General features: G+C 43.3%; 1 protein-coding gene across 1 annotated transcript in view; it reads right to left on the bottom strand.

Moving 5' to 3' along the window:
• The window catches only part of LOC144761287 (cysteine-rich venom protein pseudechetoxin-like), a 480,203-nt gene extending 464,544 nt beyond the window's left edge, over nt 1–15,659 (bottom strand). Inside the window, exon 1 of the mRNA XM_078646739.1 lies at nt 15,627–15,659. Coding sequence (XP_078502865.1) covers nt 15,627–15,647 — 21 coding nt within the window. The 5' untranslated portion in view covers nt 15,648–15,659. The remainder of the gene's footprint in view (nt 1–15,626) is intronic.
• Nucleotides 15,660–17,920: the final 2,261 nt, after the last annotated feature.

Below are 17,920 nucleotides of genomic sequence, written 5' to 3'. Positions count from 1 at the left end.
GGCGGTGATCTTGTTCCAGCTGCGGCGGGGGACCCGTTGCGGATGGAGGTGGGTCGTAGTTCTACTGAAGCTGAAGTGGACGCAGCTGTGGTCTGTCCAGTGGAGTCCGGTGGCGTGGCTGAAGGAGACGTGCTTGCTGGATGTGAAGACCGGGTCCAGCGTGTGTCCGGCGTAGTGGGTGGGGGTGTCCACCAGTTGCACCAGATATGAAATAATACAGAAATAATTCTATCGTAAAAGAACCACAACTTTTGGTATACTGATACACAATCAATAGATCTGAAATAATACACAAAAATATGATATCATAAACACTCTATCAGTTCTAGTGCACTCACATGGCCACATCAAAAGCATTCAGCATGTGCACAGCCAGTGATAACGCGTGCTGTAGACAGGCCGTTCTAGGAGCAATATCTGTTGCCATCAACACTGCATTATCTGCAATAGCGACTCAGTCTGAATTGTGAACACTGCTGTCTGCAGTGTTGGCCACAGAGAGCAGTCAGCAACAACCCACAGCTACATAAGGTGACTTGAGCTGCCCAGTTTGTCGTAAGCGAAGCAACAAAAAAGCGTGTACGGTGCTTGCAATGATACGTATGCATAGTGCAGACAGTACCACTAGAGAATTCTATTTCCTACAGGACTACCTCATCTACAATAGCAACTCAATCTCAATTCTGAACACTGCTGTCCGCAGTGTAGGCCAGAGTGAGCGGTCAGCAAGGGCCCACAGCCACGTGGCATTGACTTGAGCTGTACAGTTTGCAATACGCAAAGCAAAAAAACTTATGCAGAGCCTGCAATGATGTGTATGAGTGGTGCAGACAGAGCGCAATTGAGCAATGTCTTTTCCAACAGGACAGCATCATCTACAATACCAACTCAATGTCAAATGTGAACACTGAAGACTGCAGTGTAGGCCAGAGAGAGCGTTCAGCAAGGGCCCACAGCCACGTGGCATTGACTTGAGCTCTACAGTTTGCAATACGCAAAGCAAAAAAACATGTGCAGAGCCTACAATGATGCATATTAGTGGTGCAGAGAGTACACACTGGAGCAATGTCTTTTCCTACAGGACTACCTCATCTACGATAGCGACTCAATCTCAATTGTGAAAACTGCTGTCTGCAGTGTAGGCCAGCGAGAGCGGTCAGCAAGAGCCCAGAGCCACGTGCCATTGACTTGACCTCTACAGCCAGCAATTTGCAAAGCAAAAAAATTGTGTGCAGAGCCTGCAATAATGCGTATGAGTGGTGCAGACAGAGCGCACTGGAGCAATGTATTTTCCTACAGGACTGCATCATCTACAATACCGACTCAATGTCAAATGTGAACACTGAAGTCTGCAGTGTAGGCCAGAGAGAGCAGTCAACAAGGGCCTACAGCCACATGGCATTGACTTGAGCTCTGCAGTTTACAATACGCGAAGCAAAAGAAAATGTGTACAAAGCCTGCAATGATGTTTATGAGTGGTGCAGACAGAGCGCACTGGAGCAATGTTTTTCCCTACAGGACTGCATCATCTACAATACCGACTCAATGTCGAATTTGAAAACTGAAGTCTGCAGTACAGGCCAGAAAGAGTGTTCAGCAAGGGCCCACAGCCATGTGGCATTGACTTGAGCTCTACAGTTTGCAATACGGGAAGCAAAACAAACGTGTGCAGAACCTACAATGATGCATATGAGTGTTGCAGACAGAAGGCAATGGAGCAATGTCTTTTCCTACAGGACTACCTGATCTACAATAATGACTCAATCTCAATTGTGAATACTGCTGTCTGCAGTGTAGGCCAGAGAGAGCAGTCAGCAAGGGCCCACAGCCACATGGCATTGATTTGAGCTCTACAGTTTGCAATACGCAAAGCAAAAAAAATGTGTGCAAAGCCTGCAAAGATGTGTATGAGTGGTGCAGACAGAGTGCACTGCAGCAATGTTTTTTCCTACAGGACTGTATCATCTAAAATACCGCTCAATGTCGAATTTGAAAACTGAAGTCTGTAGTACAGGCCAGAGAGAGCGTTCAGCAAGGGCCCACAGCCATGTGGCATTGACTTGAGCTCTACAGTTTGCAATACGCGGAGCCTGCAATGATGCGTATAAGTGGTCCAGACAGAGCACACTAAAGCAATCTCTTCTCTTACAGGACTGCATCTTCTAAAATAGCAACTCAATCTGAATTGTGAACACTACTGTCTGCATTGGTAATTGAAGGCAGCACTCACACACACAACCATCAACACTTTTTCTCACTCCCTCTTTACAAAATAGAACAACATAAATTACATAAAACTCTACAATAAATAAATTTAAAAAAATCGATTTGGGATTTCATCCGTCCACAGTCTACACTATTCACTGTTCCTTTGGACTTGCAAGATGAAGTTGGTCATTTTACTAACCCTATAACTCATCTAAAAAAACTTCTTCAAGCAAGTATATTATGGCCTTGTAGCCCTCAATAGCAGGCTATACCTGCTATTAAAGGCCCTAACCAGCATCAAAGGCCCAAGCCAAAGGCGAGGGCCTTTAACAAGGGAGAGGGACTTTAAATGCCAGTGTAGCCCAGCTACGAAGGGCTATAAGGCTATTTGAACATTCGGCCACTAGAGGGTAGAATGTTCTAACAAATAAAGCAAAGCCTTAAGAGAGCACAAGGGGATTGGAATCCCTTCAGGCTCCCTGAAGCATTTGTTCACAGCCAGAGCTGTGAACAAAAAACCTTTGCAATGTTGGAGCTCCAGGCTTATACAAGTCATTATAAGAACGGAGCAACTCCATTGTTTTCAAAGGAGCTCCCAACATTCCAATGTTCTAATAAATCAATCTTGTGTTTGTTTCAAAAGACGTTCTAATTACTTAACCACTGGATTCTGTAATTAAACAATCACCACTCAATCTAAATTGTGAACCCTGCGAACCGCATTCTAGACCAGATGCAGTGGTCATTAACACCTCACAGCCACATACTGATGGATTCGAAAGCATGGAGTTGGTTGCATCTGATCAGAGGGGGTACACAGAAATCATCACAGACTTTCACTAATGACATCTTCAATCATACAATCAAACCCCCATTTCACTGTTTGCACCTGCTGTACCACAATATACTCCACCCACTAGTGTAAACCAAGCCCAATAATCATGTGCAGCAGTTAGCTATGGAAGCACAAAGTGTGATGCACCTCAACACACCAACTTCTGAGAAAAGAAAGCAACAGGTAATATTGGGCATCGTCCATTGTGGGATCAAAACACTGTTCCACTGTTGGGACCTAGAGTTGGTTGCACCTGATCAAAGAGAGTACCTTCATCTCCACTCTCAAATGCAGTTCTAACATCATCCATTGTGAAATCAACACACCGTTCCACTGTTGGGACCTAGAGTTGGTTGCCGCTGGTCAAAGGGAGTACCTCCATCTCCACTCTCAAATACAGTTCTAACATTGCCCATTGTGGGATCAAGACAGCATTCCACTGTTGGCACCTCGAGTTGCTTGCACCTCATCGGAGGGGGTACAAAGAAATCATCACCGACTTTAACTTCTGACATCCTCAATCATAGAATTAAGACCTCCTTTCACTGTTCGGACCTGCTGTACCACTGTATACTCCAGCAACTGCAGTAAACCATGCCTAATAATCATGTGCAGCAGTTAACTACGGAAGCACAGAGTCTAATGCACCTCAACGAAAGGAGTTCAGTAAAAACCAAGCAGAATGTAATATCGGACATCTTCCATTGTGGAATCAAGACACCGTTCCACTATTGGAACCTAGAGTTGGTTCCACCTGGTCAAAGGGAGTACCTACATCTCCACTCTCAGATGCAGTTCTAACATCATCCATTGTGGGATCAAGACACTGTTCCACTGTTGGGACCCAGAGTTGGTTGCAGCTGGTCGAAGGGAGTACCTCCATCTCCACTCTCAGATGCAGCTGTAACATCGCCACTGTGAGCTCAAGACACCGTTCCACTGTTGGTACCTGTTGGACTACTGTGTTAGTAGTATACAGAGCACTCCACAGTGCTGGGCCTCAGTTTGGGCGCTGTGTGCCTGTGTCGCGGTACCCAGCGTTAATCTCAGGAGCATTCTGAGCTCACAGACCTCGGCCCAGGAGCTTCCGCCGGCACGTGGTGGGCCCTCTTTTACATATGGTGGTGTCGAAAGGTGCACTGAGGAGCATATATGCGTTGCAGTGGCCACGACGGTTTCTGGATATCAGAACGATATAAGCATCATTCACGCAGCCACCGTCGCTCACAGCGTCAGCCTCGTGGCGGTGTAAGATGCGCAGACCTGGCAGACATGTTCGCCAATCCAGAAGAGAACCACACCTAGAGGAACGTGGCGCTTCTTCACACCCCTACGGTAGCCTTGAATACGCCAAGCCAGCCCACTACCCTAAACATTCTGTAATCTTCTCTACTGACTGTACTATCATGGTTGCGTCCACTGTCCACTTCACTCAATAGACCATCATTGTATGTTGACATGTACATGTCTGTGCTCTGCATACTCAACTCTGTCTGGCACATCCCCTCAAGACTTTGCATTATATAATTTTATAATCGATAATTACTTACCACCTTCGCACATACTTTGCTTCCCTCTCCCCCCCTATTCTGCATTGTGGGGCAGAGGTGCCATGCCATGTTTAGTTTGTGTACATGGCTAGCCAAGTTTACTTTCCAACAGTATGTAGTGTTGTTGTGTCTGCTAGGTGCACATGTTGTTTGTCATGTTGTGTGTGATTATATAAGGTAGCGTGTTTATTCACGAGCAGTGGTTTCTCCAATTTACATATCGCTGTCTTAAAGAGCATACAGAAGTTTTTCTCACAGGTGAAAACTGCGACCACAATGGCAGTCACTCATTACTTTCCAAGAATGTCCAACTACACGGCGCTTCTAAGCTTACAGCCCCCAATCTTGCGTCCTTTCTTACAAGGACGCCACCTCCCTCAATCAGACCAACATTCACAGAGATTTCTAACGGCAGTTATCTGCTTCTCAATAACATGCACTCCTGTGGAATGTGAGCTGGAAAACAGCATGTCCTTACTGTTTCAAACACAGTAACTTCCTGTGGCAATGTCTATTCCCACCCACACAAACTAACTCCCAAATTAAACTTGGCATTCAATTCCTAGTTTCAAAACAGATTTCAGGAAGCAAACCAAACTAAGGGGTCGATTATGATTGCGGTGAATCCGAATCCTCCGGGCCGGTGGAAGCCACCGCCGGCCCGGAGGATGCGGATTCACCGCTGCGTTCCGAGAAAACACCCACCACCAGATTAGGATGGCGGTGGGAACATCGGCGGGCGGCAGGTCCGTCCGCCGCTGATCCACGGGGTGTTGACCGCAATTTGGAGGCGGTGTCTGCAAGACACCGTCAGCCAAATTAGGCTGTGTGTGTAAACATGCTTTTCCACAGCGGCTTTTCTGCCGTGGAAAAGCATGTTGATATTTGCTTCTGGGGGCCCCTTGCGGGCCCCCAGGGTGACAGGGGGGCTGGGGTGCACATGGGGGGTACCTATGGTACCCCCCTGCATTTGCATGCACAAAGCGGCAGGCACCGCGCGGTGCTTGCCGCTTTGTGCATGCAAATGCAAAGCATGCACTTTTTAACCTTGCGGCCGGTGCTGCTTGAAGCAGCACCCGCCGCAATGTTAAAGATACGGAATGTGACCGCCAGGGTGGCGGTCTCATCCTAATTGGTATGGAGGGAACGCCGCTGCCCCTGCGGACGGTCCCTCCCCCCTCGGGGGTGGCGGACGGACATTGGTCTGTCCGCCATCATAACTGACATCTAAATGTGATTTTGTTCAGAACACAAGTCTCCCTCACTTCTGCAAAAGAAATTTATCGACTGCAGATTCCACAAACTTAAAATAAAATACACTCCCTTTTAAATACGAACCGCCAATTACACTTTATGAATTGTTACACAATTTTCAACACGTCACACTCAAGGTCTGGCACACTTTTTAAAAACGGTCTCCTACAGCCTTCTAACATGCTTTCAAACTGTTCTTCTTTTAATACCACACTAAATTCATTCGATCATCTCTGGAATAACAGGAACAGTGCCCATAATTCTCGCTCTCTTTGCGGCCATCCTACTACTTCTAGACATGGCTATGCTCTCTGAGGTAACAACTATGTTCGACCAAATACGCCTCTATGCCAAGCTACATCAATACTGTAAAATAATGGAAAAACGTTTTAGCTACCTACCTCTATCTATTGTCGGAGCTAACTACAACATAACATTTATCTACTCTTATGCAATATGCGGACAACCATCGTTTGATTGCAAAACTTGCCCATTTGACTGGCGAATGGATGTATGCCTTGCCAACATCCCAACAATCACTCTCGATATCCAGCAGCTAATGCATTATCTTGAAAACCTTGAACGTGATTGTTCTGGCAGTGGAGCAATGGCAAATGCAATGCAACAAGGAATCGCAGCGGAATGGTATTTCTGCGCAGCTGCAAAAGATCTCCTGCAACGTGCAACCTTTCACAACATCGCAGATTGCCTGCCAATTCAAATTGCTGCTCCAACATTCGAGGAACATTACTGTCCCTTCGAGGATATGAATTGGATTGCTTCGCTTTTCTCAGACGATGGCAACAATAGCCTCTTGGAAAATTATGCATCTCAAGCCGCTGAAGAACGTCTGGAATGGAATCTCCAAGACTTGTAAGAAACTCATGTTATTCTTCAAATCTATTTTTTTCCATCTTTTTTTACTTTGTCCTACACATTTTTTATAATATACTTCAACCTACTACTTTCATATAACAACTTTCTAAGTATACTCAGACATTTGAACTCTATCTTCATTATTGCCCCTTACGTCTCCACTTTAACCAGGGATCAGTGATATATGGCCTATGCAAGTACGCTATTTACTTCCTAAATTAGCCTAAACCCGACACCCATTTAGAAACCACATATATTCTTTGTGCACGCGCCTCTCTGCCTCCCTGTTATTCATAAAGCCCTTTAACACAAATTTACTCAAAGCCAACCTCTGCTCAGAACCTCACTATAAAAATGAAAAAATACGACTTTGTTTAGGAACTGGTTGGCACAGTATGGTGATCGTAAACTACCTTCATTTTCATTTTGAAATGTATTCATTCATGTCAGATAGCTATTGTGTAGGTCACATAGAACTGTAACATATAATGTGCAATTCACTGATCCAGGAGCTTCAATTTGACTACAGCAGAAGTGGTTGGAGTATTTCTCTCTAGACAAGAATGTTTTTTTGAAACAGCTGAAGACAATAATGTATGGTTTGACTACAAAGGTACTGAATGTGCTTCTCAGAAGCCAAATGTTTGTATTCATCCTCAAAGTTCCAATGTGAGTAGAACTAGTACCAATTCTGACACGCACCACATTGAATCTACTGTACAACAGATTGCTAACAATTCAACTGTTGATAATTTTCTGTTATAAAAAAGCACAGCCAAGGTACCTGAAAAGTTTGATGATTACATTTTGCAATTTCGTTTTTATTTATTTCTTTTCTTAAAGGATACATATGGTAATCATATCCTACCTTTATTTTCCTTATAGAGTGTAGAGTCATTCAAGTGTAATAGCTATTGTTTATGTCACATTCGACTGTAACATGTAATATGCAATTTACTGATGCAGGAGCTTACGTTTGAATACAGCAGAAGTGGTTCAACTTTGCATCAGCTGGATACCCTAACTCTTGCACCAGTGGGTCTAATTATGGCACTTAAATAAAGACACTTTCTATATAATTTTCAAACTCCATCCCTTTATTACACACAGCCACTTTATTAGACACACCTCATTTCACAATTTTTCTTCTGTGGCATTGCAAAATTCTGCATTATGTTCTTCACGATTATTTCTTTAACCCTGCTTCCGAAAACATTTCATTGGAGTCTGCAGACCGGTAGTGGTGAGTAGTTCGCTTCCCACTCCCTGCATAGTATAAACGCACACTAACAGTACTTACATAGGTATGCTACAGCGGCAAGTATCCTACAGCACCCACAACACATCACTTTACAGCAATAAACTCACAACTTACACTCACAGTTTCATCCCCGAGTCTGCAGACCGGTACCAGTGAGTAGTTTGCTTCCCACTCCCGCTATACTCTAAACGCATCCTAACACCACCTGCACACATATGCTACAACAGCCACTATGCTACACTGCTCAGAGCACATCAGATTACAGCACTCAGCTCACAGTTTAGGTGCATGGTTTCATCACCGAGTTTAGCAGTACCTCACCTCTGCACCATCTCACTCTAGACAAAACAGCACGTTCACACTGGTAAGGGTAAATACTTCGGTTCTGCCAGTATGCTACAGACCACTCAGCTCACAGTTTAGGCATATGCTTTCATCCCTGAGTATACCGGCACCTCAGCGCACCACCATCTCAGAGTGGGCAAAACAGCACTTTCACACCGGTAGGAGTAAATACTTCGCTTTGGCCAGTATGCCACAGACCACTCAGCTCACAGTTTAGGCATATGCTTTCATGCCCAGGTGTCCCGGCACCTCACCTCACCACCATCTCACAGTGGGCAACACAGCACTTTCACACCAGTAGGAGTAAATAGATCACTTTTGCAAAGTATGCTACAACACCCACAACACATCACTTTACAGCACTCAGCTCACAGTTTAAGCACACGCTTTCATCCTTGACTTTACTGATACCTCACCTCAACACCATCTTACTCTAGGCAAAACAGCACTTTCAGACCGATATGGGTAAATACTTTGCTTCTGCCAGGATGCTACAGAGCACTCAGCTCACAGTTTAGGCACACGCTTTCATCGCCGAGTTCACCGGCCGCTCACCTCCGCACCATCTCACAGTGGGCAAAACAGCACTTTCACACCGGTAGGGATAAATACTTCGCTTCGGCCAGTATGCTACAGTGCCCAGAGCACATCAGTTTACATCACTCAGCTCACGGTTTACACGCACGCTTTCATCCCGGAGTGTACCGGCACCTCACTTCAGCACCATCTCACAGCAGGCAAAACAGCACTTTCACAGCGGTAGGGTAAATACTTCGCTTCACACTCCCTCCACAGCACACCCTAACCACCCGACAGACCTAACAGCATTCCTACCCTCCTCTTTCCCACTTTTTTTCCCCTTTTTCCTCTTACTCGCTTCAACGGAATCACAAAATGGCGGCCAACACTTCCTAGTTGCAGCCGCTCGCACCGCTCACAGCCAATCAGCAGCAAGCTCTATATCGTAACGCCTCAGCCAATCAGATGGTGGAATTCAAATCATCGATATATGCAAATTTCGATATTTCTCAAAAACTACTGAACGGATTGACACCAATTAAACAAAAGCATGCTTTCTAGACCAAGACCCTTCTCCTTGCCAAATTTGGGGTAATTCCGTTCACCCATTCGACCTGTAGCCTTGTCTAAAGTTTCCTATGGAAATTAACATAGAGAAAACACGTTTTGGGACCCTCTTTTTTCTCTGCGCCCCATTGACGAATCACCCCCAAACTTTCAACATAGGAGCTGATATCAACAAAGAATTTGTTTTGAAAATTTCGAAGATTCGTTAATCGACGCCAAAGTTATTGGGAATTGAATGTTGCAATTTTCCTATGGTAACTAGGTCCTAACTATAACTACCTACTGGCAACCCCCAGTAGGTAATATATATTTACACAAACATATACATATTTATATATAGATATGTATACCCAAGAAGACACTCGCGAAGCAGCACCAATAATGCATGCACTCCAGAAAGAGTGTAGAAGTTCATTTATTCCGGCTCCTCTTCTTCCTTTTTTGCATAATTAATTTGGCACTCTAAGCCTGAAAGGGTATTGTTTTGACGAATACTGGGTGCAGCCTTGCGTCTGGACAAAGATATATCTCTCTGAAGAGCTTAGATGAGAGCGAAACACATGCCAGTTGTTGCTTTTATGCATTTTAGGTTGGCTTGGATGGTATTTTACCAATTCAAAACAGTAATCCTGTGCCTGGATGGTAAAATGCTTTTGTCAGTTTACAGTTCGGCATCAATAGCACTTTGCTAATACTATTCTTAAAGATTTTGCTGTGTGAATTGAAAAAGGCTTTGTTCCTTTCTAGCTTGGCATGGAAGGCACTGTGCTAATCCTTTGCTCGAAGAACAGACATTTGAGGTGAGCAGATTCAGAGTGCCAGCTGTGTTGCAGGGGTCTCTACATAGGAGCTACTCTCCACCTAAACTTGAGAACTATACTAACTTAACCTTTGTAGTAGGATAGTACATATGTTTAACACCCCAAAACCCTTAGAAACACTTACCCTTATTTGATGGTATCATCAGTGATGACATCAGGGATGTCACTGACTATGTCATGAGTGAGAAGAAAGGCTGCAGGGTCTCCAACCAGCTCACATGAATCCTGCAGTGTTGGACTTACTTGAGGTAATAGGAGGGCTTTTGGGTCCCCAGGAACCCTCAGCATCGAACAGGAACTCATTCTGCAACCAGCAGTGTGCCATCAAGCGCATATGCATTGTGTTATAGAAATAGGACGTGGCCTCAAAAGACCTCTCAGCAATTCTGCTATGTGGGACTTACTAGAGGTAAGAGGAGGGCCTATTGGAACACAAGGACACTCTAGACCCAGGAGGACTTCAAATCCCAACCAGCAGAGAACCAGGAGGTACGCTTTGGGGAAACGGGACATGGTCTCCGAAGTCTTCTTATGAAATGCGCTTTGTGGGACAACCTGGAGTCACTACAAAGTCCTGTTGACCCCCAAGGACCTTCTGCAGACACGGGGACTCCATCCCCCAACACGCAGTGCACCAGGAGTAAGGGGGCGGGCCTCCAGCAACTTGCCAGTCACACATTTATTTCTTTTTTTTATTACTTATTACAGGAGGGGGCCTCATGGCCCCACTTTCCTGTGCTGATTAAGGCCCTAAGGACCCCATCCCTCGGGCCTGGCCTTTTAAAAAAGAAAAAGAATTTAGGATTAAGAAATGACACTGTGAAAATGATATATTATGGACCATAATTGAAAGAATTACATCATCAGTAACATACAAAAACCCTTTTTGAATGGGAAAGGCGATGGGTCTTTAGACTGAAGACTCACCTAATGGGTTTACATAATGACATACCATGGAACCTGTTGAATGCAGTATAATTTCTCTGTACCATAGAAGTAGACCAATCCGAGGGTCTATTTCTCAATGATTAAAAAAGCTATAGTCCTAATCCCTCTTTGTTGTAAAATTGATTAACAGTAGGTTTAAGTATGCACCCACCACTGGTAATGGTAATAACGCCACCGACGTAATATAAGGCCCATGCAAGATGTCAATAAATGATTCCCTTGCTCAACCCTTGGAAGCTGGCAATGAGCAGGCGAGCTTAACTTAGGAGACAGATGTGTAAAACATTTAAAAACATCAAGTTCAAGTTCAAGTTCCAAAATTTGTACAGCGCACTACTCACCCAGAGGGTCTCAATGCGCTTGGGGGAGGGAGGTGTGTTTATTTATCGAATATCCAAGTTTTTAGTTGCTTTCTGAAGGAGAGGTGGTTCTGTGTAAGGCGGAGGTGGGTGGGGAGAGAATTCCAGGTTTTGGCCGCTAAGTAGGAGAAGGATCTTCCTCCCATGGTGGATCTGTGGATGCGCGGAATTCAGTTGATTTTGTTTCTTACCAAGTCTGTTTTGGTTTTTCCAGGCCAACAGCTTCCCGCAACCTTCACCATACTCATAATGGGCAAGTTTACTGCAGTCCCATCTTTCTCTAATTTTACTCTCCAGTAGTTCTGTTAGGCTTTCCTTTTTTTCCTGTCTTTCCTTAGATAGCTCTTGAGTTCGTAAGTAAGAAGGTGCCAGGGACAACTGCCGATCTATGGACGTAATATTTTCCTCTAATTTTTTAATGTCTTTTTTCATCTCTCCAGCTTTATTAAAGGCTAACCCTCCAATCCTACCCCTTATTACGGCCTTATAGGCCTCCCACACAATTTGAGGTACCGCGCTACCCTTATTCTCTTGAAAGTATATCTCTGTGTCTTGCTTGAGTAGGTCCACTATGGCTGAATTTAAAAGAATGGACCGATCAAATGTCCATCTTGGTGGGTCTTAATCGTTATTTATTTTTAAGTTAATTTCAACAGGCGAATGATCAGACAGATGTGCTCCCGGCGCCCTCTAAAGAAAACGACATCACCTCACCTTCATCTGTTAGGAGTTGTGTCAAAACTTGTCTCAGAAAACCTGCCGGCAAAAGTAAAATATTCCTGGCTGCTTTTCCTGCTGCTACTCCACAGTCTCTCAGCGCTCTCTCAACGGTCAGCGCTCAGCAACTCCCAGCGAAACCACTACGTGCATCAGAGTTCATGGGCTCCACCCCCCCTCGAGCTGCTGCGGGTTGCGGGCTGCCGCGATTCAAGCAGCGTGGAGCCGGGAGCCGTGGAGCCGGAATAACCGATATCCGAATTCAAAAACTTCTAAAATCTATCCTCCAATACACCGACGGGGTACCTGTCACCTTTCCATTGCTGAAGGTAAGCGGCAACGAGGTTGTCTCACTCTGGCGCTGTCTGAGGACTGATTTCTGGCACGGAGCTCCCGACCGGACTTACGGACCGGCCGCCATCTTTCCCCCGCTGATGTCCCTCAGAGCGTTATCTTTAAAATTACACTAAAATGACAACAATCCAATGTAGGGAACCAAAAATACTTATTTTTAAATAATAAACACTTTCTAGTGCCCCAAATTGGGACATCTGGCAACGCTTGACCGGGAAAAAGTCAGAGTTTGAGACCAACCATGATGGATCCCTGATTGGATACACTAATCAGGAGGCCTCGGTCAAAACTTTACCTTCACACTTAAAAACTTTTCTGGAGCTTTTTCCCTCGACAGCGAGCAAATCACTTTGTCATGGTGGATTTGCAGCGTTTTTGCTGGCTTGGTTCAGCAGAAGACCCAGTTCAACTCCTGGAAGTCTTGACCTCCAGAGCTTTCAGCAGGATGAACCTGAAATTCAGGCCAGGTCACAGTAAGCAATAGTTGTCTTGACTCTCGACGTCAGACCAGTCACCTTATGAAGCTTTTTCTCAAAGCTGCTCCAAAATTCTGGAACCTCTTTCTGAAGATACTCTTGAGGGTTCAAAGTGTCCAAAACACAAATCTAAGGTTCTAGAACCTTTTAGTTGATCCTCACAAGTTGGGACCACAGTTCCCAAAATGCACCTGGCCTAATCCTTTGAAGGTGATCAGTTGGGTTATTCTTGCTGGAGATGATGCAGGTTGACATTTTTTATCCTGTTGCTTTCAGCGTGTCCTCTTCTTCTCTTTTTGAAGCAAGGCCACATCCGGGCTTTAGTTTCTTAGTGTGCAGCAGGCACAGTCATTCAGAGTGCAGTCCTCTTGCTGTATGCAAGGGTTTCAGCAGGGCAGTCCTTCGTCTTGTTGTAGTTTAAGGCAGCATATCTGAGTTGCTATGCAGCTCTCACCTATTATCTAATATGTTGGTGTGGCAAAGGGGGGCAGCCCTGTCCCATGAGGTAAAGGGTGCACCCCAAAAGCATGACAGCTTCCTCCAAAGGGTGGCACATTCCTTTCCCACAATGCACTGCACTTTAATATCAAACATGGAGATGTTTTCTTTCTTCAGTGAAGATCTGGCTAAGTCAACACACTGGTGTGATTAATTTCCCTACACACTTCCCTTTCCAGACCTTCTACAAATTACATTCCTGGGGCCCCATCTGGCTGGGGAGAAGAGGATGTTGGGGTAGGCTTGGTTTGCATTCTTACTGTCCTGCTCTCTTTGAAGCTGAGTTTTATTACCCATACCCCTTCCTGACCTGTTATTGGCATGCTGACTCCCCCCACCCCCCCATCTCCTCACATCACAGTGGTCTCCGGCAAATTGGCATGGTTGAGAGATTCAAACTCAGCCACAAGTAAACACTACAACACATTGAGCTGGACTGTGAACCAGCCCAGCAGACCTTGCGTACTATGCTGCATGTGTATTGAAACACACTGTCCAGCACCAATAGTGACCTGCCACCCTTTTGCTTAGTCATAAAGTTTTCACTAGGATACTATGATACAGATCTACAAAGAAAAGCTTGTCACTCAGACATAAAGGAAGGTGATTGGGTGCTGCTTAAAAAGGTTATGATGAGAAAGGGGAATCCAGATATGCCTGCATGTCATTACAAGTAATTATTTAGAACAAACCAAGAGTGACCTCAATTGTGAGGAACAGATGAGTGACCATCAATCATCACATTATTGAAGTAGTCTATACTACTGCCTCAAGTGATAACATTGACTCAAATCTTAACATTGGAAAGGATGTGACACATCCACCATGGTGGTCAACGTGGTCATCCAAAAAGATATTTCAAGTGATCAATGGGATTTAAATGTGCACAACATAAGAGGATACTCCTGAATTTGAAATCAGGGGGTTGTCAGGTTATTGTAATATAGCTGGAACATCCAAAGAACATTAAACTCTCGAGAGAAGTGCATTAGGTGCCCACATAACATTAATTCTGGAAAGTAGAAAAAAACAGAGAGTACTGGAAAGAGACACAGACATACACTGAAGTCGGGGAAAGACAGAGGCTAGCTCTCACATACAGGGATAATATGAGTATAGTGTACTGAGGGATCATTTGCAAAAAAAGAAAGTTGGATACCCATAACTGCAACCTGTGTTTCATCCATGCCTGTAGATACCACAGTGGCCCTGGTCATAAATTATTTCAACAATATTTCTAATTATTTTTTATTTGAAATTCCACATTGGTCAGTTATGTCATGTGGATATGTTTTTCAACCTTACACTTGAATGTGTTTCCGTATGGCAGATCTGTCTTCCATTGCACACAATGTGTTTTTAATTCCTTGTCTATCGTGCAACAATGCAACAGCTCGTATCACTTACATGCATAGATTTTTATTTCTTTTTTTCTATCGGTTATACAGCACAAACGTGGCCCAACTGTATTAGAGCAGTTTTACGAGCGAATCAGATAACATTTCTTTTTTGGGCATGAGGAGATTAGATCATGTTCTCAGAATCACAGGATATTGAGCTGAGGCTGAAATTTGGAGCAGGTTCCCCAGCAGCTAGGGAATTACAGTGCAATAATACAGCACAAAAATACAGCAATATAAAAAATAAGAGAACACATCAATGTCACAACAGAATATCAAACAACAATTATGCACAAACTTTCTTGTCACACATTGCCATATGTTGCCAAAATCCTATTCTGGTATGTTTTGACAGCACCAGACAAACATTTTTTGACTCGGTCCAATAGAATTTTGTTTCCTCTATGTTAATCTGCAGCTGATAAACACAGCAGAATAGTAGTCCAAATATTAAGGTGAAATCAGCTATTTTTATATTAATAAAATGAGTTAAACATTAGCACTTCTATTACTTGCCATTGTACACTTTTCATTTGAGTTAAACTTTCATAAAATGATTTATTGGACACACTCTTCTTCTTTATTTATTACTAATATTTTACTCTGTAAGCATTTTTGAAGAAAGTAGAATTCTATACCTCTGCCATAATTTGTTGCATAGCAAAGGCCAGAAGGAGTGACCACACTGCCAGTGCATCCATTCCTGTAGGGGAAAAATAGAATGTGAGATGTGTGCGGATCATTTATTTGGATATTTAGCTGTAGCTATTACAATACACAAACAATGCATGCTAAAGAAGATATACTATAAGCAGGCAAAGTACTGCAAAATGAAACAATTTACTATGACTATATGAACCAATCAACTCAGAGAAGTAGGTTCCAGGTTTTTTGGGGGGGGCGTGCGCCTTCTGTCCTCCTACGCTTCTTGCAATAGATTAGCTCCCATTTAGGACTTCAGTTGAAAGGAGGGAGGCTGTGCCTCTAGGACAGGATTTATTTTTGCCTCTCAAGTAATTGCAGGGCATATTATCAAGGACAGGCGATACATTATCGCCGTTTTTATCGGCCGGAAACCGCCAATAAAGCGGCGATAATGGCCTAGATAATATGCTCTATGAATTCCAATCGAACCTCTTGTTAGATGTGAACACATCTAACGTGGGCTTCGATTGGAATTCATAGAGCATATTATCAAGGCCATTATCGCCGCTTTATCGGCAGTTTCCTGCCGATAGAAGCGGCGATAATTAATCGCCTGTCCTTGATAATATGCCCCTGCAATTTTAGTGTGGACCTATGAAAATTGACTACATTTGTAACATCGAGCCATAAGCACAACCTATTTTAGGTTAAATCTGTATTATGTTTTAATTTTACCATGTGAGCTAATAGCACAAGATACAAAAAACTCATGCTGATCAGCCTGGTACCTTTGACTGATATCTTGAATAAATGAATTTCACATTTCATGGAGAGCAGCTTAAATAAACATCATTTCTTTTGACTCAATACCACACTACAAGCTCTTCATAATTTTTTGAACGAGTCAGAGACATGGTTTCTTTTATCAGTCACTGCAGTAAGCTGAAGTCATGCCATATATAGATACATGTTTCTCAGAGAAAGAAGCAAAGGTTAAAGTAATGTTATAGTTAGAGATTGAAAATGTTAATAATATTTTACTTTACATTTATTTTTTAACTAATAAATTCACCCAACAATATAAAGTTTTAGGGTTGTTATAGTTTGGTGAAAATGTAACCTGGAGATTACAGTTTTAACTTAGCAAAACCATGAAAGTACCTATAACTGTTCTTCAGCCATTCACAGTGTTCTCATGAATAAATGTTGACATTTAATTTCAGTGATATTATCAATGATTTTGTAGAATATGTCTTTAGGGCCAGAATTAAAGTTACTTGTGATAATTATAACTGGTTAATTTCAGTGCCTTTTCAAATTTGAAATGATACTTTAACTGACATTTTCATCCAACTATAATGTGTCTTTAACCTTTATTTTTTATTCAGTGCATTTATAAGTTACAAAAACGTAAAGTAGAATAATATCACAATTTCCAACTATAACATTACCTTTGTCTTTTTCAGTGAATGTCTATTTTTTTGTAACATAAAGTAAGAAGTTGATCATGGTGCGTGGCATGAAGGTGGGAGCATAACTGAGGTCAGACACTGCACATAACACCCTGTGAGTGCCCTACCCCCCTGTCTGCAGTCTAGTTTGAATGACTATAGTCAAATGCATAGTTCAGTAATTCAATCAATGCAATGTTTACTTAAAGTGATTGTCTTAAACACTGTTTAATTGAGTTTGTATTAAAAAAATCAATGTCTTTGAGTTCTTTTTTAACATTTTTCAGCCCTCAAGGTGTAGTTACAAAAACAACTGCAAGAGAGTCCTGCACTCAAGCTGGAGCGCATAGAGCTCCAGCTGAGACTGCTTAAAAAATTATAGTAAGCTCTCCATGGATTTAATGACACAGGAGACTTTTTATTTCAGTTTTTTTTCTGGAATTGTTGGGGGGCTGCTGCACTTGCTGCAGACCCTCACAACATGAAAACATTTCTTAGCAGTACCCTTGCCACCAACAATACAAGAAAAGTCAATATCAAGTCCTCTGGAATTCTGGAGCACTCTATGCTGGAGCAGTAAATGTTAAATGAACGCCTCTAGCAACCCATTTATTTATGTTTTTTCAAATCATTTTTGCATTTCCCAATGTCCATCCAGAATACCCATGGGTCACGCTGGAGCAGGCATTTTCATAAAAATGTTTTTTAAACATTTGGGGTGCTCCAGGGCCCACCAGGGGCACTCCATGGCTTTTTCATGTGGGGGAGGCACAGTGCATTAGCGGCCTGTGCCAGCTCCTCTTGCCTGGGCTGGACTTTTCTCTAAATTTTTTAGG

The sequence above is a fragment of the Lissotriton helveticus genome, chromosome 6 (genome assembly GCF_964261635.1).
Source record: "Lissotriton helveticus chromosome 6, aLisHel1.1, whole genome shotgun sequence".
Classification (NCBI taxonomy): Eukaryota; Metazoa; Chordata; class Amphibia; order Caudata; family Salamandridae; genus Lissotriton; species Lissotriton helveticus.
This window is presented reverse-complemented; position numbering and strand designations above follow the sequence as displayed.